At 35.6% G+C, this 27,073-nt stretch overlaps 1 protein-coding gene across 6 annotated transcripts in view; it reads right to left on the bottom strand.

Annotated features, from left to right (window-relative positions):
• DIAPH2 (diaphanous related formin 2) overlaps positions 1-27,073 on the bottom strand; it is a 212,389-nt gene that overhangs the window by 152,657 nt on the left and 32,659 nt on the right. For all 6 annotated transcript variants that reach the window (XM_065077869.1, XM_065077866.1, XM_065077867.1 and 3 more), the window contains 10 exons: positions 26,525-26,661; positions 25,242-25,350; positions 22,659-22,769; positions 21,010-21,128; positions 20,068-20,184; positions 18,787-18,905; positions 17,909-17,973; positions 15,977-16,081; positions 13,119-13,718; positions 7,451-7,565 (listed from right to left, as the gene is read on the bottom strand). In XM_065077869.1, coding sequence (XP_064933941.1) covers positions 7,451-7,565; positions 13,119-13,718; positions 15,977-16,081; positions 17,909-17,973; positions 18,787-18,905; positions 20,068-20,184; positions 21,010-21,128; positions 22,659-22,769; positions 25,242-25,350; positions 26,525-26,661 — 1,597 coding nt within the window. The remainder of the gene's footprint in view (positions 1-7,450; positions 7,566-13,118; positions 13,719-15,976; positions 16,082-17,908; positions 17,974-18,786; positions 18,906-20,067; positions 20,185-21,009; positions 21,129-22,658; positions 22,770-25,241; positions 25,351-26,524; positions 26,662-27,073) is intronic.

Raw genomic sequence — 27,073 nt, 5'->3', positions numbered from 1 at the left:
CTGGCTCATGGTCATCCTGCTGTCCACCAGGACCCCCAGATCCCTTTCCCCTATGCTGCTCTCTAATAGGTCATTCCCCAACTTATACTGGAACCTGGGGTTGTTCCTACCCAGATGCAATGCTCTACACTTTCCCTTGTTATGTTTCATTACTTTTTTTCCCCGCCCAACTCTCCAGCCTGTCAAGGTCTCTGGATGGCAGCACAGCCTTCTAGTGTGTCAGCCACTCTTCCCAGCTTGGTGTCATCAGCAAACTCGCTGACCGTCACTCTATTCCCTCATCCAAATCATCGATGAATATATTGAATAATACTGGCCTCAGCACTAACCCCTGAGGCACTGCACCAGATACAGGCCTCCAACTGTACTCTGCCCCATTGACCACAACTCTCTGGCTTCTTTCCTTCAGCTGGTTCACAGTCCACCACACTACCCAATTGTCCAGACCGCACTCCCTCAGTTTAGCTGTGAGGATGCTGTGGGAGACTCTGTCAAATGCCTTATTCAAGTCAAGGTAGACCACATCCACCGCCCTGCCGTCATCCATCTATCTCGTTATGTCCTCATAAAAGGCGATGAGGTTGGTCAAACATGACTTCCCCTTGGTCAAGCCATGTTGACTGCCCCTAATGACCCTCTTATCCTTGATATGCCCCAGCATGATTTTTTTCAGGGTTTTTGAGGATGCTCAAAATATGAACACTACTCCAAAAATAAGCCCTAGTTACAGTTTATTTTAAAAGTCAATTTAAACAGTATCCAGGCAGCTATACGTTTAAACTAAAATTAACTGTCAATAGAATGCAGCAGGATGGACAGACCCTCCACCAAGAAAAGCAGACACCTGACAAGAAAACTGACAGTTGCGTTGCCATGCGCTACAAGCAGACTACATGGGCAAGAGGAATTTGGGCCAACGGTTCTAAAGGAAACAGAATCACAAGAAATTCATTATGGAATTCAGGGTCTGGAGAGTTATGATGATGTTCCAGAATGTGATGATATGATTATATTTGAATAAATATTGATTTTTTTTTTTTCAAGAATAAATATAGATTGTTGTTCATTGAAAAATAAGACATTTCCTGAAAATAAGCCGTAATGGATCTTCTGGAGCGAAAAATAAGATAAGACCCTGTCTAATTTGGGGGGAAATAGGGTACACTGAAACTAGCCTACCCTGATTTCTTCCTCTCTCTCATCAATATCCAGCAGAGGTGTAAATAGAAAGTGTATAAGTTAGCCTAGAAATTTTTAAAAACACTGCAAAAAAGCACACTATCTTTTAAGAATGGGTGGTTAAACACAAGAAAAAAAATTACACACTATTTTCTTCAGGAGATAAAAAAATCAGCCTGCTTTATATCAGATGCAAAACACAAAAGACAGCTTTAAAATGCCCTTTCCAACTAGGTGGTTTGGTAAGGCAGGTCTGAATTGCGTTCTCATGTAAAGGTATCTTGCACAATTGAAATTAGAAGGCACAACAAGGTTCGAAAGACACAAACTACTGTGAACGTTCAATGGCTCAATAAGGAGCACCAAAGAGCCTTAAAGAAAACCCACAGAAGATGGCACATGGATATTTCACACGTGAGCATAACATGTTCTGTATGATGTTAACAAGACTATCTACTTGCAAATGGATATTACAGAATTAACCTGTCAACAGGATCAAAATGTTTTCAAACAAGAAGGGTAGTTTTCATTAAAGCCTGATAAAAATATATCAAGGACATTGTATGTTCACAGTTCAAATGCTCTGATTTGTTCAACACACATGAAAGAATTAAACTGTTATGTCTTTCATATTGCTGTATTCTAAACTTTTTGGGAACGGAAAAGAATTTCAAATAATAAAGTAGGTAAGTTGTTTAATTTTTCTGGCATGTTTTCTTAACAATGAAAAAACAAATGTAAGGTATAATAAGGTGTTCTTGTGGATGCTGCAAGCAAGGGAAAATAAAAGCTAATGTGGCTGGGAATAGCAGCCCACCTACATTCTGGCCTTTCATTCACTACTCCAAGAAAGCTGACATTTAGACCTCAAATGACATGTGTCCACAGAAAGCAGAAGGCAATCAAAAGACTACCGCAGCTCAAGTTTTAATAATTCATTTTAATTAGAATGTAGTCATCCAAGCACTTTAAGGCAATGAAGAATAAAGTACAGAAATTTCACCAGAGCTGAAGGAAGTCTTGATAAGACACCCCAATCAACAAATGCAAACAGAAGAACCTAATGAAGATCTGATCCACTTACAGAAAGAAAATTGTCAGTATCCTTTAAGCAGTATTTTACCAGGAAGGTAGAACAACCCCAAGCAGCCTTAAAAAGAGGAAAAAGTCTCCACTGTAAAATCATACACCTTGTGGTGAAGAACTCGAGATGCTGACGACTTGTTATGACACCATTTGATCTTCACTCTTGAGGGGCACATAGGATGGGTGAGTATAAGATCAAAAAAAGAAGGACTGATTGAAAAGGAGGTTATATTTGAGTGCTGCTATCAATGTAACTGGCATAGTAAGTGTTTCTTGTATTTTGATTAGACTTAACGCTTTAACACAGTACAAATAAGTGTTAAAGTCTCCATATAAAGGTTGTACATTAAAATAGTGAGTGCAACACCTGTGTACATCTATCACACCTCTTATGTACAATAACAGCCAGTATTCCACCTTTTTCTATTTTTAGAGCCAGTCCTCTCACTACTTCCAACAAATTTAAAAATAACATTTACCTTAGAATGTTTACTATATACTTACTTAGATAAGCATTGTTATCTGCTTACAGTTCTGCACAAGTAGAACAGTTAATCGTCTAACCTTTATAGCCTAAAAGAGAAACTATCATCTTCAAATAAGTATTATTGTTGACAAAAGAGGATATTCATATCATCACTGTAGTTCATCTTATTTAAACATCATCTTTTTATTAACCTCATCATGTCATATGTTGTGTCTTCCTCAGAAGCAACATTGTCTCCCTGGACTGTTGTTCAGCTTTTTTAGTATGTCTGTTATGTTCTTTCTTAAATTTTTCCAACAACCTTTCCATACTATTTTCAGTTGCCCACTTCAACTCTCTTCTTCCTCAATCAATAAAACAAGCTTAGATACTGAAATCCTAGCACTGACCCAAAACATCAGCAAGTTAAAACAAGTTAATCCTATCAACTTTTTACTAATTTTTCACGATTACTAATATTTTAAAACTGGGCTACAGATGAGTCCTAAAAGTTGTTAAGATGGAGACAGGATTGGATAACCACCTAAGTTTTCAGACCATGATTAGTAAAACAAGACAGTATTAAAATAATATATTTTATATTACATATGTATTATGGCATTATATATAGAAAAATATAAACCTGAATATTTCGTTCATGTTTTGTTCAATAATGCTTCACGTGCATGTCTGTGGGTTTTTTTCTCATCCCTTCTCACTCAAACTCCCATAATATAAAAAATACAACTTGGCTATTAAAACCTTAGTTCAATTATCAAATATATCAAAATGATTGCTGAATTGTATTTTAAAAGTCTAATCATAAAAAAGCAAAGGAAACCCAATTGAGAAGTTTTCCCTTGAGGTAAGTTGGATGGATAATGAATTCTGCACTGGAACAATCCCAGTAGTTACAAACTATTATGTACTAATTACTACCTTTACAGATCTACTGTACACATAATTAATTTCTTCAGAGCACCACTATCATTCTTGACTGGCAAAATACACAACCTAAATTACAAGAGCCAGAAATTAACATGATCCTTAAGGGAAAAGGCATTAACTTGCTTTGTAGTGTTTTGCAATTAGACTATCAATCAAACAGTGAAAAGTGATTTTGATAGCAGCAGGCCAGACACATTGAGTACTGTCACATTATTACAAAGTTATCTGAGGTTGTGAGCATATGATGTATCACAACTTATCTACAGTGCCCTAACATTTTCATCCTTTACTTTCACCTGCTAGAAGACACTTCCAATCATATATGTATTTAATATTCCAAAAATTAAACACCACCCTAGGGAGTTTTTGAGATCACATTCCATGAAGCACCACAGACATCACACTGCTGCTGATGACACTTTTCCCTTATGCCAGTAGCCAAAAAGTATGATTTGATGTCAGTTAAGGGACAAAAGCAAAATTGGGAAAAAAATAATGTACCAGCTGCACAACATAACATGACCTGCTTAAATGATTTGGAAGATTTGCTATTAAGTAGGTCCATGGCAAGAATACTAACATTTTAAACACTTTATTTTAGTTGGTGAGGTTTTTCTAAAGACATTCTACAGAAATACAAACATACAGACCCCAATCCCACCAAAAAGCAGTAGCTCAAGCTTCCGGATATATACAACCAGACTGGATTATTATACTAAACATAAATTCTTGTTTCGCTTCACTACAGTATTTCCCCCACAAGAAAATTTATATTATGTATTTAATCTTGTAACTTTTTTAGTTCTAGAATTTTGATAGTGGGACCATGTAAAGACATCAACAAGAAAGCATTCTTAGTTGTCATCACATTTCATTATTTCACTGTGTATTTACAGAATTTAACGACTTAGGATCACAAAATAGACTCAGAAAGACAAGATGCATTTATCTGATCAATTGGATCTACTCCCTTCAGCTAATAAGAATCACTGCAGGGTTCATACTACGTACTCCAGCTAACAATGATTATTCATTATTTCACATTTTCTTTATAGTTCATAAACTGGAAAGGATTTTTTATTTTTAAATTAAGAAAATATTTATCTGATCACAAAAAGCTTACAACTGATCACACAAGTTTTAAAGAGGAAAAAACTTTACTATGTAAAGTTTATCCTCCTGTTAAAAATAACTTGTCTGAAGAGATTGGTGCTTGCAGGTAACATTTAACCATTTTAAAAATAAGACGATATGGTTGTGCTAACAATACCTCAACAGAATCCCTTCCTTTTGCTATTTATATATCGAAACGCAAATCAACTCATTTTAAGATTACTTTTGCAAACCAAATACTACTGAGCCTGAAATTTTCAAGTCATGACTCAAAAGCTGTAAAAGGATGATTCATGTCTTCAGCAGCAAAATCACCGCTTTCACTTTTAAGTAATGCATGATTCACAGAACAAAATTCTGCATTATATCAGATTCCCTCTTATAATTAACCGGGTTAAAAGAAAACTAGTAACTGATGGGAAGCCTGTATCTAGTGCAGTGCCTCAGGGGTCGGTACTGAGGCCGATGTTATTCAATACATCAATGATTTGGATGAGGGAATAGAGTGTACTATCAGCAAGTTTGCTGATGACACCAAGCTGGGAGGAGTGGCTGACACACCAGAGGCTGTGCTGCCATCCAGAGACCTGGACAGGCTAGAGAACTGGGTGGCGAAAAATTTAATGAAATATACTAATGGTTCACATTCCGTGGTTCAGCTTGAAATGAAAGAACTGCATATCTATCTTATGAAAAATTCAGCTATGACTCTTTGAAGGAGTTTCAAAAGAGAAAAATATCCCAAAACATTCAGAAATAACTTGAGGAATCTACTCAAGAAATGGTTCAGTGATGTTATGGTCATCTGAGAGACCTTCCTTAATTCGAGTTAGCTTTTCAGAGACTGGATTAATATAAACAGCAGTTCTTGTTACTGAAATCCAGACAACAGCCAGGATACCACAAATCTTATGTGTAATACAACTTAATTTTGAAATAACAGAATCCTCAAGAAATTGATAAAAGTGAGAGCGTTCTGATAGCTCAAATTAAAACAGAAGACTCCTTAGGTTAAAATACAAAGCATCACCTGAGTTGTTAATTCTGAAAGCCAAAAACATGAAAAAGAAAAAGAAAACACACACAAACAAAAGCAAACAAAAAAACAACAACAAAAAAAACCCACCACGACAACAACAACAGCACATATATTTGCTTCAAAATCCTAACTGTGTGTTTGCTTATTCAGATTTGGCCTATAAACACTTGATATATCTGATTCCATCCACTTCAAGAACTGCCCATCCCTAAGGTATATCGGATTCTAACTGGCTGGTGGACAAAAAGATTGGTAGCTAGATCAGGAATTCTTTCTTTCAGTATCTATAATTTCATGGACTCATTAGCTTCAGAGTAAGTTATTATTGAACCGTACTTCAGCAGTATTTGCTTCTTTTCAGTGTCTGAAACAAATTAGCAGTACAGGGCCACATATGAGATGCTGATCAATTGACCATTACCCATGGATAACAATGAAAAGACCTGAGGAGGCTGTGTGCAGCTTCAGAAGTACTCGAAGACCATTTGAGAGCCACGAAGAGCTGAGGATGGTATTAAAGGATGAAAATCATAACTGATACTAAGTTGTTAATAGCTGCATTCCTACGCAAGATATAAATATTATCATATCTCCTATTGAAGGAAGTGTTCAAGAAATTAATGATTTTTCTCATCTAAAACCAATAGCAGAAGAGCTATTTACATGACATACTTAGCAACCTCGGTCACACTTGACAGAGAAAGCTCCAGCATTGCCTTTCCTTTCACTGTATTGTTACCTACAGTAGTCAAGCAGACCCATTTCACACTGTTCCAACAAAAACCAGTGAGACTATCTGCGAGTTGCCTATGCTATATGCAAACAGCTTAAAGACTGTGCACTCACACATTCAATGCTTTGAAAAGTAACTCAGATCATTCACTAATGACAGCAACAATGCAGTTTAACTGGATATGACCTTGAGAGGGTGGGAGGGAGGAGGGGTGCTTCGTAGATTATACAACACAAATTTAAATACTAATTTAATTAGTATATTGAAAGACTTTTTCTTGCATGAGAGCTGCATATAGAATTAAAAAAAAAAGGGGGGGGAAGCAAAGACTAAGGACACATACACAAGAACCTTGAAAACAACTATGGTTTCAAACAACATATTCCAGAATCATGACTGTAGGCATATTACAGAGTTGTGATTTTGTGATTCAACTGCATATTGTAGTTGCTACATTGTAACTTGTAGAGGATTTTGATCTAGCAGAGTGATACAAGCAAGTATATTTTTGTTACACAAACACACCTGGAATATTTAAAAGAACCTGACAACTTACAGTTTCTGCAGATGGGAATATTAATGCAGATGAGCATGATTTTAGGATTAGAATTTAAATTTCATTTGAAGATAATTTACATCTGTCTGCAACATATCCTGCAGTTTTAAGAGTTATTATTACGAAACATTCCTTCTCTTATGCCGTAAAGAGAGGGAGGAGCAATTCTTGAAATACACTGCTATTCTTAACAAAAACATACGTTTCGAATCATCTTCCCACTATAAAATCATTATATGAATTCCACGGTATTGCACAAAGCATAAGAGAGACTGTCACTGCATAGTTTTAAACTTAATACAAGCATAATACAAAAATCAAAGAATGTACCTTTCATTTGTGTTCCAAAGGTAAGTGCCAACTTTGCAAACAGTTCTGGGTTTTCAAATTTATCTTCTTCAGCTTTTACCCAAAAGCTGTTTTCTGCTATCTCTTGAGGCTCAATCTGAAACAAAAATGGCATTTGCAAAGTTAATAACTAGTATTTTCAACAGACAAATTAAAGCAAATGATACCAGACTTTTGTGATAACTGGACTGAATTAAGCTTAGCTATGTTCCATGTATTATGTTCTTTCTCTTAAAGATGCTTCCTGAACAAAACACAACAATATGAACTGCCCTCTATCTACCCAATGATTATTATATTTCTCCCATTCAACAAGTTTTCCGAACAGACTTGACAACCCATTGGCCTCTGGGTTTGAAAGTGTTCTAGCTTTCTCTTGATTATTTTCTAGACAATTCTCAAATTCTTCACCACTGTTATGGATCTCTGCTACTTGAGAACTGCAGAAGGAATAATCATTCCTACACTGCCAGAGAATGGAATACCTTACTTGCAAACGACATCTCAATGTGGACCTTTCAGAGACTCAATATTAATTGCTGGAAGAATTATCTTTTTAAATACCACAAATAATTGTATACTTCATATCATTTTTCAAATACAGTTTCCATTTTTTCAATGGTAGAGAGATTTCATTACAGTCTCTTATTTGATACTGGCTGTATTAAAAGAAGAAAATACAATATAGAAGCTGAATGCCAATTTTACTCTTTACTCTCCATGATTCTGAACTGCTATTTTGTTTTCAAAATACGTCCCTCTTCCAGTTTTTAAAGTCTTACTGATTCTTGTTGACAAGCTTAAAATGTCAATTAATTTTCAAGGGCTATTTAATTTCAGGATGATATGAAATAAATTTATCAATACCATATTCGTAAGGCTCACTAAGCTTTCACTGCAATGCATTGGTCCTCCACCTCTTACCACATGATCAATGTGTTAATGTGGACCTGCTTTACCACCAGCTGCAGGTCAGACATTTGTTAAAACTACCTTAATCTAACACTAATAGTGAAGGCAGTTGCATCAAAAGGCACTGAATAAAGTAGTAAAAATTTTATTCCCAAAATGATTGCTCCTTATAAGTGATGATCAAATAGACTTTCCTCTTTTTCAGTAAGCAGAGCTTTGGCACTGTTCCCGGAGCACTTAAGCAAAATCTCCATCTGCAGTTGCTTTCCATTGTCATACACAGAGTTCAGATGTACACTTTATAAATTATTTCTATAAACACATGAATATAATTGATTGCAATGAAATTGGCTGGAATGACAAACATGCATTACAAACTAAAAAGCATCTTTTTATATATGTTTACAGGATAGTGGTCTGTGTTTCACAGTTACAAAATTAGTGCAACTGATGCTAGAATTAGATATTACTTAACAAGGACAATTGGGTGTGGAAAACATAAGTTGTATGTATGGTGGGAATTCTTCTCTGCTTAAGTGGGATGTCTAAATAAATGAAAAAGGTAAATAAATTCTGGAAGGGAAACTATCCTAACCAGATAAAGCAGTGGCAAGTCGAGGATGAGCAGCAACTTCAGGAGAGACTTAGCTTGTCAATGGCATACAAATTTTATTCCCTCCCTTAAGAAAACTGGTAAAATATAAATCTGTGGTGAAACCTATATTCTATAAGGAAAAAAGTACGGATGGAAATTCCCAAAGAGATACTTGGTTTAATATTTAATTAATTGATTTTAAACATTTTTTACTATTTTGAATACCCTCTACTTAAATATTTTGAAAGTCTCTTTTCAAACTACTACTGGTAGATACACTTTCAGATTATTTTGGCACATCTCCAAATATTTTGAAATCCAGTGACAAAATACTAAATCCATCAATTATTCTGGTAAAAGAAACTATAAATTGACATGCCATACATTTCCACACAGGTTTTATCTCATCCTTCCAGATTCCTCCTTCCAAAGTTAGTGGGATTAATCATTCCTGATACTGCTCTTATTTGTTACTCCAAAGAAACAGCCAGTTCACTATTCCACGCTACAGAACTTGGAGGAACACTAAACCTAAGCTTACATTTTATTTCAAAAGACAATTAATATAATTTATTCAAAAATATCAGAGGACAGCCTAACTCCTCTTTCAACAGTAAAATCCTGTCACTACTAGTCCTTGAAAGGTTTGGGTTTAAGTGATGATGATATATATTCATAATGATACAAAGCAACTTAACTTGCATCACCTGAAAAACCCCATGGAAAAAAATAGGATAACTTCCAGACACAGTGCAGTGCTGCTGCCCTAAGACCATCCATCTTTATAATCACTCTTAAAAGTGAAATCCCACTGTGTCTGACAGGATCAATAGCTACATAAGAACTGGATGAACATACGATCCTGTGTCCGAGCAATGTTGTGAAAACAGTCTACAAAGGACTGTTATTGCTGTCCAATGATGTGATTCATTTCAGATGTTTCACATTGAAAAGATACAGCATCTTCAGCCAGGAGAACATCTGGCATCCCATGTCATCCAGCTCTATCTAGGACAACATGATAACACGCAACTTTATAGAAAGATGCACATCTATATCCATATGAATTTCCCAACAGTTTTACCAGCTGTGAATCACCCTGAAAAAACCTGCAGCATTTCAGAGTGCAATGTAAATTATGTGTTCAACAGTTGTTCCATTTTGAACTGCAACTTAGGCCAGCAATGACCATCTGTAGCCACTTAACAGCTTACTTTCAACAACAACTTCATTTTACTAAGTTCCTGGTACCAACACACTATTGATATAGAACATGGTTCTCAAGGAAAGTGTCAGACAATAGCTGGTAGTACAAAGATTTTGTATCTTGATACTTAAGTAGCAGATATCCAGTTAAACTAAAGTCCACCAGATAGCATAAAATATATGAAGGTCCTCCTTTGATTTGCACTGATGATATATGTATCTCTTCCTACAGCAAACATCAATACATCTATTGCATTCTATACCACTGAAAACTGCCAACCACAAACTGCCTTTAAGATGCGATGGGTTAATCTTGAATTACAGAATTACCCGGTAGCCCAAACTCATTTCCTTTATATGGCAGGACAGCGGTCAGAGTGATCACACACATCTGAACACCTGCATAACTCCTCTTCTCACAAAACGATCAATTACTTTGAGAGGCAAGAATTACTACTAACTGCTCAAACAGGTTAGTTTGCAAATCACAGATTGTGCTGTTTACTGCTCAAGTAAATAACATTTGATAAAATATAACCATGTTGAGACTGTGCAGAAGCTCACATTCACTCCAAGTTAATGGCACCCAAACGTTTCACTGGAACAGTGCCATAGCTCCTCCCAGTGGCCATAAGCCAGGCCTGGCACATTACTAACCTGAAACAATAAACGTCTCTGAGATTAATAACCTGCAAGTACCATTAAAGCACAGACACCAGCATTCTCTGAACTTGAACTACATTAGACATCACAAATTTAGAAAGTTTCTACAAGAAATAGTATGCTGTTATCTGAGTTTGAAAACTGCTTCAGAGCGATTCCAGATGAGTTGGATATACATATGCAACTTAATACAAAGCCACGAAATCACATTCACTGCACCTAAAAGAACACAGCCCTGACTTTACATTTCAGTCACCGTTTGTCTTTCTGCTTTGACACAGAACAATGATACAAGCAACTCTCTGCATTACTTATGAAAATCAGTGAGCCTTCACCCACTGGTCGTATTCCCCACACCTCAGGAGTCACAGATACCCTCTCAGACCCACACCCTCACCACAGGACCACAAGAGAAAGGAAACACCGCAGGAACCTACTGCCACCTCCTGCTGTCCCTGCATAAATCCACTGAGCCCAACACACATTATCTGAGAGCCCTCGCAGCAAGAAATCTCTCACTCAGTGTGCAACCCACAGACTTCTGAAAAATAATTTTGTATTGGAACACAAAGTTCTGTCAACAAGGATCTCATTTAAAAATTCATTATAGTATACAGTATTTGTATCGTAAAGGAGAGGGGAGGAACACAAGCTTCACAACTCTAATAGAACCATGGCTTTAACTCATGTTTAATATTAAACTATATACTGCTAAATACAAAAATTAACTCTAGTAAAAATGTCTTCAATGCTTAAAATAAAATTAATGTTTAATAACACCATTGCCTTTAAAAAATTCTGATAAGTTTTGCAACTGTCTTCACAGGGTAAACACCAGCCTTTCTCAGAGCGGGGGGAAAAAAAGTTGTTGAATTGTGTTTTGTAGTACAACTATCACTGACAGGCAGGTAAGACAATGGAAGTCAAATTCCCTTTCAAAATTCCAGAATGTATCACAAGAACAAAAGAAACGTGAACACGAAAATAATTGGCATCATTTCTTAATTAGATGCTTTAATTTACCGTGAATTTCTGTATTTATTCAGACAACTGAATTTAAAATAATTCTTAACATCATGTCAAGACATCTGCCTTTGAACAGAAAATTTTAGTAGTTGAAGTCTGTGTGCTTACTATAATGATAAGTACACAGTTATTTCTTTTAATTAGAAAAAATTCTTGCACCAATACATTCCCACCTTTCTTTTTTTAAGCTAGTCGAGTTTTTAAGTTTCATGCAAGGCTTTTAAAATGAAACTAGATAATCCATTTAATTGCCACCATAGCAGTTTCACTCATGCTTCATTTTTAAAAGAAATTCATAGAAGGCACAACCAGAGCAATCATGCAATGTTCTGTCAAGAAGATATCAAAGCTAAAATTAGAGTCTCTGAAAGCCTGATCCACTTGCAACCTGTCTCCAAAAACACAAGGAAAAAAAAAAATCATAAACCACATAATTTATGGCTCCTAGAGTTTGCTTAACCTAGAGAAGACAAAACTAAAATCAGAGTTCTGCTTTGCATTGTCTTCCAAAATCCCCCATACCCATTCACACCAAGTTTTACTGCAGTTTATACCTACAGACTCAAGTGAAACCTCTTAACACATCTCCTTTCTCAACATTCTTTATCATTACTCAGCCACAGATACACCAATTAAGCAAACAGCTGTAGTTATCCTTTGACTCCAGACCCTTCTTTCTGTCAACTGCCAGAATGTCAAAGTTCCTAAATTGCATTCTGCGCAACAGTTTTCCACCCAGTTGTCTTCTTCAATATTCATTTCCTATCCCAAAACCCAGCAATCCTTTAACTAAACTTTTCGCTGAAAATGTAGTAACATGATTTACAAAGTAAACCTTTTAGTTGCTTGGTAACTTACACCTGCTTTAAACAAGACATTTTATCTTTGAAGTACTCACTTGGCAAGTCAACTATCAACTATAGCTGAAATCATGTAGAACTTAATTCTATACCAAATCAGGCAAGATTTTGAGAGCTGTTAGCTACAGGTATCCCCACAAAAAGGGGTGTTATGAGCTTGTAGCAGCATTAAACACTTGCAGTTTGCCTCATAGCATAAGGTGTGTTTGAAAACCAATACCATTTGAATCACAACCACCACATCAAAAATGGTTTGGATAAAGAATAGAATGAATTCCCCAAACTTCATGAGCACTACTAACAATCAAATGTAAACCCTAGCACATTAACTCCTTTTTACTCAAAAGCCACTTTTTATCAATGGGAATAAAACCAAAGATTTTATTACCTTTGACCAGTTAATTCTCTTCATTGCAACTTCCAGTTTATACTTTTTCTTCTCCTTCATCCCATGTGGTAACGCTGGTATCACCGGAAAGGGAGCAAAAGGAATACCTCCAAGAGGTGGTGGCATTGGGGGCCCACCAAAAGGTGGTGGTGGGGGAGGAGGTACTGCTCCACCAGGTAGTGGAGGTGGTGGAGGAGGTATTGCTCCACCAGGTAGAGGAGGTGGTGGAGGAGGTATTGCTCCACCAGGTAGAGGAGGAGGTGGTGGTGGTACTGCTCCACCAGGCAGCGGAGGTGGTAGAGGAGGAGGAGGTGGTGCTGCTGCACCAGGCAGAGGCGGAGGAGGAGGTATTGCTCCACCAGGTAGTGGAGGTGGTGGCGGAGGAGGAGGAGGTATTGCTCCACCAGGCAGTGGAGGTGGTGGCGGAGGAGGTGCTGCTCCACCAGGTAGCGGAGGCGGTGGAGGTATTGCTCCACCAGGTAGTGGAGGCGGTGGAGGTATTGCTCCACCAGGTAGCGGTGGTGCTGGTGGCACATTCTCACTTGGTAGGGTTGAAGGTAATGGTGCTACTTCTGTCAGTTGACCTGTCAGGACTGGACCCTGAAATATAAAAGAGGAATTATTTTTATCAGGGAGGGGAGGAAGTTTACTACAAAGCTGAACCAACTAAGATGCCTCGTACTCAACTCTACCTCAAGAAAGTGAGAAATGCAACTATTCTCCTATTTAAATCAGAAGCAATAGCAATAGATTATACCATGTACCATAAAACTGCCAAGTAAACCAAATAACATAGCATGTTTATGAAAACAAATTGTTTCCATTTTAAAGAAAATTTAATAGTAGCAGTAACATTTAAGTGAACAGAACAGCATTTTATTTCTTCCAATGCACAAAACATTTATCCCACTTAGGATATCCTGGCAAGCTGGGGCAGCAGAGATGGTAATAACAATGCTGAATTTTCACAACACTAATCTGCTGGTGGAAAATTTCCACAGAAATCACTGAAGCAGGTATCTCAGTGCAAGAGGTTATGGGACCACAGTCGTTCATAATGACCCTGACATCATGTGTGATGGGTGAGGGGAGTACAGAGAAAACTATGATGCTTTCCTTTAAATCAGTCTGCAGTTGTTTCTGCAGTGGCAGGAAAAAAGAGCAATTGCAATATCTATTCTAATAAGTTGTGAAAGCAACAATGAAGAGAAACAGCGGTATGTTAAACCATCAGAGGTTTCTGCAGTGATAACATGATCCCAGCCTAGTACAAATTCCTCACAGATTTTTGTCTTCCAACACTATCTATTAGGAGGTAACATCAGGAGCTATGTACAAACCACCATGTGAGCTCATATTCTGTTTTCTCTACTATTGTTTTATTACAAAATTATTAAGAAATATAGGCTGCTAATTTAATCTGATTTGCATAATATTTCCATATGCAATTAAATGAAGTTTAAAGGAAGCAAAAGTTTATTATTAAAAAAAAAAAATCAAGCTGAGAAAAACCTAAATGCATCTAAAAATACGTGCCACAATGTATTGTGTGGGGAGCACAACACTAGAGAAAAAAAGGTATAGATACTAGAAAGTTAATGTGTATCACTTATATTTGTAACATTATGGGGAATGAGCTGTAATGTCTGGACAATCTGAACTGTGTTACAATCAATATAACAGGATTAATAATTAGACTAAAAGTAAGTATTTGTTTTTGCACAAGGCATGTGTTTCTTTGGCCCATGAACTACTACATAAGTCGTAATGTAAAAACTGGTCAAGAACTCATTAAAATAGACTGTCATATTTCAGAAAACAGACTGTCAAACTTCAACATAACACACAATGAGAAAGAACAGCAATTCAGCTGTTAAACGCAATGTAACATCACTACATGCAGATGAGAAGGCCAGTGCTCTGATAAGGCTATAACACAGACAACTTGCCAGCAGAAGACCAGCAACCTGAGCAGGATGACGGCAGTCAGGCTATAGCACATCACTTACTAACCTTCCTCCTCTTATCCTAACAGCAAGTGAGATCACAGGCGTTAAGATATCCACAGTAAGGACAAAAGGCAACAGGCAGACCTTGCCTAGCATGGAAGGAGTAGGAAATGAGCCAAGCGGAGGCAAAAAGCAGCAAACCAGAGAATCTGTTTGATGCTAAAGTATACAAGAGACCTGTCAAAAACCTAATTCATCGACACTAAACAAAATGAAGCCAAGAGATGTTGTGAGGGCTCAACAGCAGCATTTCTTGATCCTGGACAGAACACTTGGAGATATAGTTCTGGTGCCTGTGAGTAAAATTTGAGGAAATGATCCAAGTAAAGTCAGCTTAGCTGAAACTAAATTTCACCTTCCCCTTCTATAAGTAATTGCATTTTGTGTTGTATTTACCTGAAACTGTATAAAGCTAGTATAAATATAGATATAAAACCAAAATTGATGTTACCATTGGCATGCACACAACTATCACGATTTCCACTTTTGCAATTCAAGCATAAAGCCTTCCAAAACACCTTCTGCAAAACATACAGAAGTAGTAATGCTAAAGCATGAACAAATACTTGGAGAAAAAAAGGTTAGGCTGGATTCAAACTTTTCATAGCCTAAGGAAATATTTTCCTCAATAAAGCAAACACCTGTGACAGGTGTTGAATATAGTACTGTTTGAAGAATGCTACCTCCATTAGCTATTTTTCCTTAGTTTACATTGGCTTAAAAACAAATCAATACAACATATATTTCAAACTCCATAAAGACAAGATACTCCAAGGTAATTTCTTTGCAAATTAAAAAAAAAAAAAAATCCACTCAACTGTAGAACTTACTGTGATTTAGTTTTATTACCTGGGTTCGTAGCTGTTTGATTTCTGTTTCGAGTTCTTTGATTTTCTCTTCTCGTTTCTGAAGCTCTGCTTGTGCCTCTTGTCGAGCTGTGAACTCTTCATCAAACTGTAATGATTAACCAATACAGAAGTGTTGGTCCATTTATATCCACACTAGATATTATATTTTCAGGAATTCTTTGAGCAATACCACAGCTAAAGCAATAGATGCACGTTTAACTTGATTAAAAAAAAAATCCAATATGAGTTATTCAAGTACCATATGTCTTCCATCAACAACTCATGACACAGAACCACTCAGATCCAGACACTTAGTACAGCTGTAAGTTTGACAGAACCCCTCAACAGAACATTGCAGACTTCTTGACCTAAACTCAAGTACAAGTCTCAGCTTACATCTTAAGAAAGATATGTGCAGCTTCAGCAATATCACCCATAAAGTAACATAAGAAAGGAGATATCCAAAAATGCCAATAGATCCCTTTAGTCTTGACGTCCCCATATAAAACAGAAGCCCAGTTTACAACGCAGTTGAGAGAAATTTGCTGTGTATTTTCATCCTGCTACTGTTTACTAGACTTAAGAGATTATCAGCATCTTTAAAAGCTTCTGTTATTCATTCTACCACAGAACAAAACAAGTTTTCACTAGGAAGAACATGTGTTGACTGCCACTAAGAAAATACATTATGATAAACATCTCTGCCAGGGAAGCATCACTACAATTTGCAGTCTATAAAGCACAGACACCATAACTCCTATTAAAAATGCATCTACATTTAACATTAAAGAGAGAAAAGCTAATGACTTAATTCCACCCTTCATTTGAAATTTGTAATCTTCATGTTCAAGAACACATACTGCCTTTTGGCCTGCAAAACACTTCTTAGAACAGACTGGCAAAATATGAAATTTTGAATGCTTTTAATACACAACAACATGCTATGTAAACTTCAACTACTATTGTAGTTATTATAGTATGTTCAGCATTTCATACCCTTAGGTAGGATGTGCTGATCTATGATTGACAAATTATCCATTAACGTAAGCTCAGAAACAATAATTTAAGTAACTTGAGAAAACATGTTGTATCAAGATATTTTCAGCACAAACAACAATAGTGATAAAGCAGAAGGGTAAGTGCCATTTTCTTTAGAAACACCCCTCAAAAATTTTACTATGAAAAATATACTGAGCTGCAATTCTTCCTACAGAAATAATTTTAAATGTCTGTTCTGTCCTTTCTCTAGTAATAAATGAAAACAGCCCATGACTGAAACAGGTCTTAGTTATCAAGTTTCTAATAAAATAAAACTGGACCAGAAGACTAAAACTGCTTTAAAACAGGTTCCAAAATGCACTGTAAGATTCCTAAATGTGAAGAATTAGGAAATAAATTTCTCTCCCACATAACGTAATAATTTATCATGGCCATTATAAGGACATAAAGCAATATTTTAATGTTAGTATCTCTGTGCCTAAAGAGTTGATGCTTTTTCAAACACTGAATGACACTGCTTTTCAATAAGTTTCTTCAGGTTCTGAAACAAAGCTAGATGAAGAGTTATGAACATTTCCCTTCCCTTTTTAAGCATATAACTGCACTTTAGGTATTTAACTATGACTAAGTATATCAGGACAAAATTGCAACAAGTAGAATTTTCTCCATCAGTCATCTACAGCAGAGGAATACAACTGAAGATACATATAGCTAATACCACTCATCTACTTTTGAATTCAAAAGGAAGCTAAATCTGAGCCATGCACACACAGAAAAACCCAAAACCCACAGAGCTATTAAATGTCAAAGAACATCCTGCCTGCGAGAGATACTTTTTCCCCATTTCCAGTACGTTTCAACTGTGAAACAAGTCTACTGTGTTCCTGTCAGGCCTCTGTCCCCTGCCTTAAGAAGAACTATGATTAGGACTTACCTTTCTGGAAAACTCTGCTGCTTTCTTTTCACTCTCTTCTACTTTAGCTTTGTCCACACAAGCATCTAGAATTTAAACAAAATACCACACAGAAATCAGGTAAAATGTTTCACGGCTCTGAGATGCCTTCCAACTATAACTACCCTCTGACATCATGACACAAAAAGTTAAAAAATACAATTAATTACTAAGCTGATCTGACCAAACATTTGGTGAATTATTTTGATGAGTAAAATCCAAAAATATTAAAAAAAGTGGTGAGGACACATGACCAAGAAGGTTGAAGATGAATCATCATAGTTGTCCTGTCTCTGACTGATCTCAGGTTCATGCCCTTCTCTTTTACATTAATCTACTACTGAATAAGAAAAAAAAAAGGATTTTCACATGAGTATGAAGGAATAGTTACTGCTGAGGTTTCAAATCAGAAAGCCTCCTTTCCAGATCAGGAACATCCACAGTCCCTCAATGCTTTAACTGATTCATTTGCCTCAAATACTAAAACAATATTACAGAAAACAGTCTTAGAATGAACTATATAACTCTTATAAATCCACTAAGAATTAACATTAATGTAAATTTTGGTATTTTTAACAGACCTGAAATTCACAGAATTTGTGAACAAACTCTTTTTTTGTTATTAAGACTGTCATACTTAGGTATGAAACAGGACGCATTTTGAGAAACAAACTTCATCAGTGTCATTTTATTGAAGGCTGCAAAGCTTGATCTGTCCTTCTCTACAAGTACACTTGTAGGCTACCTGCATATTTCCAGAAAACTGTAATTCACACTGTTGATTTAAGTTTAGACAGAAGCATACAAAGGAAAACATGCACTTCAGTAAAACAAAGTAAAATTGCTTAGAGGATACAAACCAACAAGATGAGTAAAATCCACATCCATTCTTCCTCTACATTTAAAATCTGGGTCCATGCCACTGCAGTGCAATACTATCTGTGATACACATTCTTCTATTATCTTGTAATACTGAGGTCTAACAAAGGAAACATTTCACAAGATAATAAGAATATGAACAATCATTTAGGTGACATGAAGGGGGCAAAAGGGGGTAACTTCAACTCCTACTATATGAACAATTGCCAGTAAAAGGATCAAGTTAAAAGTCATATTTGTACTCTGACTAATTAAGCCTTGTTGTCATTTCTCAGGATACCTGAAGTTCAGGACTACACAAAATATTGTTCACTTTTCATTTATCCTTTACCAGACAATAATAAAATAAGCAACGTCTTTAGTATTTTCAATATATGCAGAAAGAATTTATTTAGCATGTCCTCAACACAGTGAATTCCGCCACTCACAACAGTAGCAATGTTCAGTTATTTCAAAAATGAGTTAATTATTACCTTAATTGCTTGATATACATCTCTACACAACCACATCGGGAATCTCTAAGATTAGGAGATTCTGTCCTCAAAATTATTAGTTCTTACCAGTGCAAGGCATTGCATATCAATTTCATACACAACTGAGCTCTCAAAGTAGGAAACTCTAAACCTAAACTGATGATATTCCAAACTTGCAAATTTATTTAAAAAAAAAAAAAAATAAAAAGATTTCTCAGGTTCTATTTTACCTCTAAATTTTATCATCTTGCATATCAATTGTTTTTATCATCCCTTTATAACTAAAATATTACTTCTTATAACAAGATTTTGTATGTGGTACTATGACACTGCTAAACACTATGAGGTGCCCGTAAGAGAAGCTTACATTGAAAAGACAAGGTCTAAGACACTGTGGAAGTATTTTCAATTACAAGTAATGCAACTAACTTTCAATTCTTTTGAAGCCATGAAGCTATTAAATTTGAATAAGGGAGAAAGTGCTCAACAAGTAAGGACATTTTGGGATAAGGGTGTTAGAATAGGGTTCAAGTGATATCATACAGGGTGTTTCAAAAAGACAAACACAGTCTCAAAGCAGTGTGATTTCAAATTGAGTCCATCTTTTTGAAACACCCTGTGTTAAATAAGATCTTTTCAATATTAGCATTGAGCAGAAAGAGAAATAACACATCAGTTACTGCACAACAGTTCATGTGTCATCACAAGCTACTCAGTTTACCAGGGTCTTGATTTCTACTCCTCTCCCTCCCCGCTCCCAAAAAATCAAACCTGACAGCTGACACTTACCGGACATAGTAATCATTCCTGATGAGAAGGAAATGTTGGAGAATTGACAAAAAGTAATTTTCAGAAGAAGTATCTTTCAACATATTATACAGCAGATGAAATACTTCATGCACATCAGTGCAAACTTCGTTAAGGAAACACATGGCCTTAAAAAGAAAAAAAACCACACCCCACTACACAACCAAACATCTCCCCCAAACCCAGTTCTCCAGATGTCATTCATACTGTTCAAGTAAAACTTTCAACAATCTGAACTTATTACTTATGCTTATTACTAAATATCCTTTTTCCACTAAGGTTATCCACATAAACTCTGTCCCTCAGAAAAATCATAGTACATACTTATCAAGAATTCTACAGGCATATTTCCCACACAGCTTTCATTTTCATTCTGAAGTGAGTCAGGCTATTGGCAAATACACAGTAGTCAATCTTTTTAATTTCTTAAAGCAGAAAGTAACCTGTAATTACCTGTTCTGTAATGCAACAACACTACTTATTAGTGCTTTTATATTCTTCTCATTGATTTTTGTCTACCTTCCTCCATTTAAGTATCAGTTACTACTCTTAAAAACTGCAAGCAATCATCATGAACTTGGTAACTTTAAATTTGCTGCTTCTTCACAACTAGGGAAGGTATGCACCTTAACTGCTTCAGAACCTACTAGAAATTTTGTTCCACCTTATCAAAACTCATTTTTCTTCAAACTTAAAACCTTCCATGGGTGTAATTTTACATCTTCATGTATTACAAGCCAGAGTTTACCTTAATAAATGTTATTTACAAAAAAACTAATTCAGTTTCCAGTGACTGACATTTGACATGCAAATTTAAATACTCATTTTCTAAATAAGTCTTTAACAAAACAGAGCATTCTAACTTACGTTTCTAACCTTATTAAATGATGCAACAGGTTATAACATCATTTCTCTAAAGGATATTCCATTTCAGCTCTGATATCATTAAGACGATGTGACAGTTCAATTAAGTCTTCTTCTTTGTTTTCATCAAACACTTTCAGCTGAATATCAAGCTCTTCATTCTCCTTATCTTTCAAGCCCTGTTTTTCAAGGCATAGTATATGTTAATTTTCCCTTTTTCAAAGCAAGAATTCCCCTCCTTCAAAGATTGTATCATAACAAAACATCAGACATTAACCTTTGGAACAGTGCATAGGGTTTTTTATTATAATTGCAGAGTTAAGAAAAATTAAGGCAAAGTATCAGTGAATATAGCAGGTATGGGCTGCAGAACAAACATGAACACTTCTAATTAAGTTCATCTAGGTCACAGCATAAAAGCAACCATGGTATATTGAGAAATACTTACAAGAGAAGTAAAAAGCCAAGACAAAAATTAATACTTGGAGCAGGGAAAAATAAGTTTTTCTTGTAAGAAATAAAAGCAATTTCTTCAACATACTTAAGAATGAAGTTTAGCTTCCTTTACCCCTACAAATATGAGCATGAAGTCTTCTTGAGGTGCCTTATCATTAAGATAGTTGCTTTCTTATGCAAAAAAACCTCCTCTACCTTAGACATTCATTCTCTGCAGAATTAATGATCTGAGTTCAATGTGTATGTTGTAATTAATACCTTACAAATAAACAGTATGATTGTATTGAATATTTTAGCTGGTATTACAGCTTACCCACCCCTAATTCTTAAAGTTTAAGCATTTTTTGAATATGTAAACTAATTTTCAGTAGATTAAAAAAACCTAAGAGTTCTTCAGGCTTTCTAATGTTCTACAGCAAATAAAGGCAAAGATCACTTTAATGTATATACATGATATAAAACCTAAATACATAGCCTAAGAAAAAGTAACATACAGACATCAGTAAGTTTCAAAGCTGAATGTACTAAAAACTGAATGTTTTTTACTCCTAACAAATGTTGATGATTCAAAACTTCATATCCTAAAAGTTACAGAAGTATATATATTTTCAAACAAAGGTATTCTTTAATTTATATTACATTTTGTAAGAAACTGCTGAGTTGCTTAATTACACGTATTCTTGATGTAAGTATCAGAATGGTTTCTTGGAAGAGAGCTACTAATCTACCCCTAAGTCACAAATACGCATCCACAGCCACCCATAAAAGCACACTTCTGTGTAGCTGCAAGAAGACAAGCAGTCTCCAACTGTCAACAACTCTGTCAACAAAAGAATGAAGGAGTCCATTTGATTCTTCTTTAAAAACTCCAAATGCTTTTTAAGAAGGCAGATTAAAGAAAAATATATTTTACAAAAAACAACAGGAATGGCATATACAAAGAAAGTTAATCCAAGATTGGTTCCACAGCCAGACTCACGTTAGCTGCATATGACTTGAGCTCATTATGCTAAATTTGACCACTCTAATTACATTTTTAATATATTTACTACCACTATGGTTTACATAGCTAATGAGAGACTAAATTTTCAAGTATACCAAATGAAAGGAGATTTGGTTTGACAGTCCCTCGGAGGTCTGACATTTCTCACTTCCAATCTTTCACATCTGCTACTCTCAGTAAAATGAATTGGTTATCTTCAACATACACAAACAGTTGACTGTGATCAGTTCCTACATACAGATGGACTTACAGGTAATATTTTCTTCAGGCCACAACGTAAGAACTCGTTTCTCAAGTGTATCCTGAAATCAAGATCTTCCGGAGATGTAACAAGGGCATTGATGAGCTGCATACATGCTACCTGTTATTGGAAATATAGGCAAAAATTTTAGTATGTATACAATGAAAATAAACACTGGTCTTAGACCATTTCATTTTAATTATATAACCAATGTTAAGAGATAGATATTATTTATCATATGGCACACATGCAACACTTGACTTTGGTTAATTTAAGCAACAGCAAGTTCTGCTCTGTTTTCATATTCTGAGTGCTTCTGCTATGTCAGAATTGTATCACATAAAGGATCATACTTTATTTCAGAAAGTTATTCTCACTACAGTTTACTCAACTCCTCCTCTTTTTCCTCAGTATTTACCAATTTGAAAATAAACTGGTTTTACAGTAATCAAAAAATTTAAGAAAAACATCACCACCACTACCCCAAAAACACCCATAAACAAAATAATTCACATCACCAGGTGTCTTTTCTACTTCTGCACAGCACTTTTGCTAAATGCCTGAAGTCTCAATATACTGGCTAATGCTTTAATTGAACAGCTGTGCACTTTAATTGATTTACTTTAAAGCAGGTAGACAATAGCATAATGCCAAAAGTGCTGATCCATGTTAAAAGACTAAAATGGGACTCCAGGGAAATACCAACTTTAGCAAAAGATGTTAACTGCAAATAGAAGTAGCATTAGCGTAGAAGAAATAAATAAATAAAAATCAATAGCTGCAGAGAAAAGTCAGATAACAGCACCCTTCCTATTTTGATTACATTCACTATCTAATTTTAACAGAACACCTTATGGAGTCTTAAATTTCTATTAAAACACACTTTCAAAGGCACTCCCTTTATATAGCTGCATCTTCATGTAATATAGTATCATCACGCTTGCTTGAATGATTCTTGTTATTTTACTACTATGACATGACTTAACAAGCCAAAGTACATGTCCAATCTGAAATTAATAGAGAGAAGAGGTGCCATCTGCTATGATTGCTTTTGCCAGAAGAACCTCTTGCTTAATGGCTTGTGCTAATACATTACAAGTCAAGAACGATTTTGTCAGAAACAAGGTAATGAGTCTTGCAATTGTACCTTTACTGATGAATAAGTCAGGTTTTGGGGGCGGAGGGGTAGACAGGAATGTTTTGTGGTTGTTTTAAATCAACATCATAAAGTAGGAGAAAACTTCAAAATGAATTATTTTGTGACAGCATTAAAAAGAATAGAATGTCATTTATAGTTCCTGAAGTAACTCTTTTCAATACATGACTTTGTATGAAATATAAGCATTCCCTGCACAAAGATATTACATTAAGCTACGTGTCTATCTTCAGCTGACTGTAAAGCCAGTATACTGAACGTGACAGCTATAAAAACATACACTTCACACTGATCAGTTTTCACTATGGCTTATTTCTGTTTAATGTAGGTGGATGGCTGTATTAAGAGGATGGCTATGTTGGATGAAACCGAGCTTTAAATATCTAAAACCAGAAATTTTACTCCCAGTCAATTTACTCTCATATTATTAACTGATTAATGAATTATCACACTGTCCTGGTGTCATTATTTTTTTTTCAAAAAAGGTCAACCATTCAATTTACCAGAGATAGGCTAGAATTTCCACTAAGTTGTCATTACCAGGAAAAATTATAAAACCAAAATCCTTCACAGCCAAATAAAACTCGACTGAAGAAAATCTCAGTAGCTTATCTATTTCTTCATTCACCAGTATTACAAAAAGGTAAACAATACTGGACGTATGTCCATGCCACAGGTACTTCAAACAATAAGATACTTGAAGTTTGTGCTCAGTTAAGGCATTCCAGATGTGCTTCTAAATTAAACTCAAACACTCTCCTCAAGAGCACAACACAAACATGTTTCATCTTTTCACAAACATATTACTTGGATGAAATCCATTCAGAGCTGTAAGAATTTTTCTTTACTTTGGATGGGGCAGGATTTGGGGAGAGGTGTTTAAAGAAGCAATACAATTTAGGAGTGAGTACTTTTTTCTGCTTCTTTCCTAAGCCCAAAAGATGCACAGGGAGCAATGCCTCCAGCTCCCTAAACTGCAGCCTCCTCTGGGCTCCAGTAACAATAACTGAAACATTTCAGAGGACAGACTGGGAGCTGGGTTTTCATTGGTCCATTAAACACAAAATTCCCAGTCAAGATTAAGCAGTGACAAAGATAATAAAATGCTTTCACAAGCTTATCACCTGAACATTACATCTGGCATTCAAGAAAAGGAATGTCACCCACTAATTACTCTCTTTTTATTACAGTCAAGAATTTTCAATCTTATTTTTGGGACAAGAAAGCGAGTTTCTTCATTTCACACCATTAACAGTTAGAAAACCTAGTATCAGCAGGCCATTTCTATTTATTTTTCCTCTTTTACAGGCCACTGGAGTAATAGCACTAAAAGATTTTGCGGGTAAGCAATTTAAAGGTCAGAAAATAATACACAGTCTTAGAGTGTTTTAGACTATTTCTAAAGTATTAGTAAGCATATTAAAATATAAACCCACCTGCAATTGTAAGAATTCATGGTTTTCCAGTCCTTCAACAATCTGAGAAAAACGTTCCCTGTTGTGCCTTTCAGCAGCAGTGGTTATAGCACCTAAAAGCTTGTCCAGACTAAGAGAAAAATAAACCGTCAAAAAGTGTACCAGTCAACTTCCTCACTTTAAACATACTTAGCCCACTACTCAAGACTTTAGTGCACTGACAGAAAATCTGAATGCATTTATCTACAAAGTTAAAAACAAGCCAAGAACCAAGTTATACTATATACATAATGTTATATTTTTAAAAAGGTGAGTAAATCTCTATATTATTGTGACATTCCGGTAAGAAACAATCAATAGGAACAAAAAAAAGGAGGAAAAAAAAAAACCCCAACACCACTACCTTTGCATGAGTGTGCATTAGGTACTACCTGAAGTGTCTGACATCTGGGAATTCTAATTAATTGTCTTTTCAGAAATCAAAATGTCTTTTTCTCTTTATTGCATATAAGACATGGAGTTGGCCATTTTTAACCTTCAGTAAACTAAGCCAGTCAATAATTTAAAGCAAACATACACCAACCGATTATCTATGTTCTAAATAGCTCAGAAACCTGTGGTACATAACTCCATAACTTGAACTATTCAAAACTTCAGCTTCAAATGTTAATTTTCTGCCCTGTCAAATTTGTTATTTTTAGATAGAGGTGATATTCTAATAAAATCCATAAATATATTTCTTTCTATAGTATTATCTTGCAAACTAATAAAAAATCTTAACGTGTGGTGTCAAATGAGTAATTTTCAAATATAATAAATTCACCTCCCCTCCTCAGGGAAAATGTCCCAATCTCAGTCTTCCCCACAAAAACAGGCTCGGTAGTGCTCCATGTTAACACACTATGGTTTTAATTGTCTTTAAATCTGACAGCTTTACTTATGGCAATTACAAGTTCACAATTCCTGATCATACTCAGAGATATATAAAATATTTGTTTTCAGCAGCCACTTATGAACAGTTATGGCTCAGGAAGTCTTTTCTATAGTAAGCAATCATATTCCTTTCAGACCTTCCACTTAAGCCATGATTTGTAGATCTCTGCTCATTTGCTTTTGTCTGACTTAATATTGGATTAATGCATCAGAACGGGTGAAAGTCTCTTTTCATTTAAGCTACATTAAGAAAGTAAATACTTAACAGGTTACATTACATTTGTTTCACTGACAAGTTTTCTCACCTGTGTCCAAACTGACAATCTGTGAGCATTCAAAAAAAAAAAAAATTGTTTCAGTATTTTACTTACATATTTTCCTCTCCAACAATGCAGATAGCAGAAAGTATTTTCACTGTTTCGGTCATCATGTGTGGTTGCTTTGGATCGATTGCTCTTGATAACAGCAAGAGACTTCTTTCATCTCCTAGAATCCTTTGCAATCCGTACTTAAAGAAACAAAAAGCTCACAGTGAAGAAACTGTATTTGCCTTGAATACTCATCATCATCTTTGGGCTTTAGATCCTTTGGAATCCTCACACACACATCCCTTCCCATATGAACTCTGGCAACATTCTACACTAAAACCTTCTGGCTTTTACCACCTGTGACACAAGTCAGTCTTCCCAATTTTACACTTGAGGTTTTCTCCTAAGAAAGCAAGCCAGCCAGCTCCTAAGGAAGATGCCATATCTTGTAAAATCGGGTATCCACCAAAAGACAGATAGATAGAAGATAAAAAACTGGTTTGTATCTGAAACACCTCAACAGTAGGAAAAATTCACTCATTTTTTTTCCTGTAATTGTAACAGCTGCTGGCAAGTTGAAATAATATTTTCCACACAATGATCAATGGAAGT

The sequence above is a fragment of the Columba livia genome, chromosome 12, assembly GCF_036013475.1.
Source record: "Columba livia isolate bColLiv1 breed racing homer chromosome 12, bColLiv1.pat.W.v2, whole genome shotgun sequence".
Taxonomy (NCBI): Eukaryota; Metazoa; Chordata; class Aves; order Columbiformes; family Columbidae; genus Columba; species Columba livia.
Note: the sequence above shows the minus strand (reverse complement) of the source record. Positions and strands in the feature narration are given on the sequence as shown.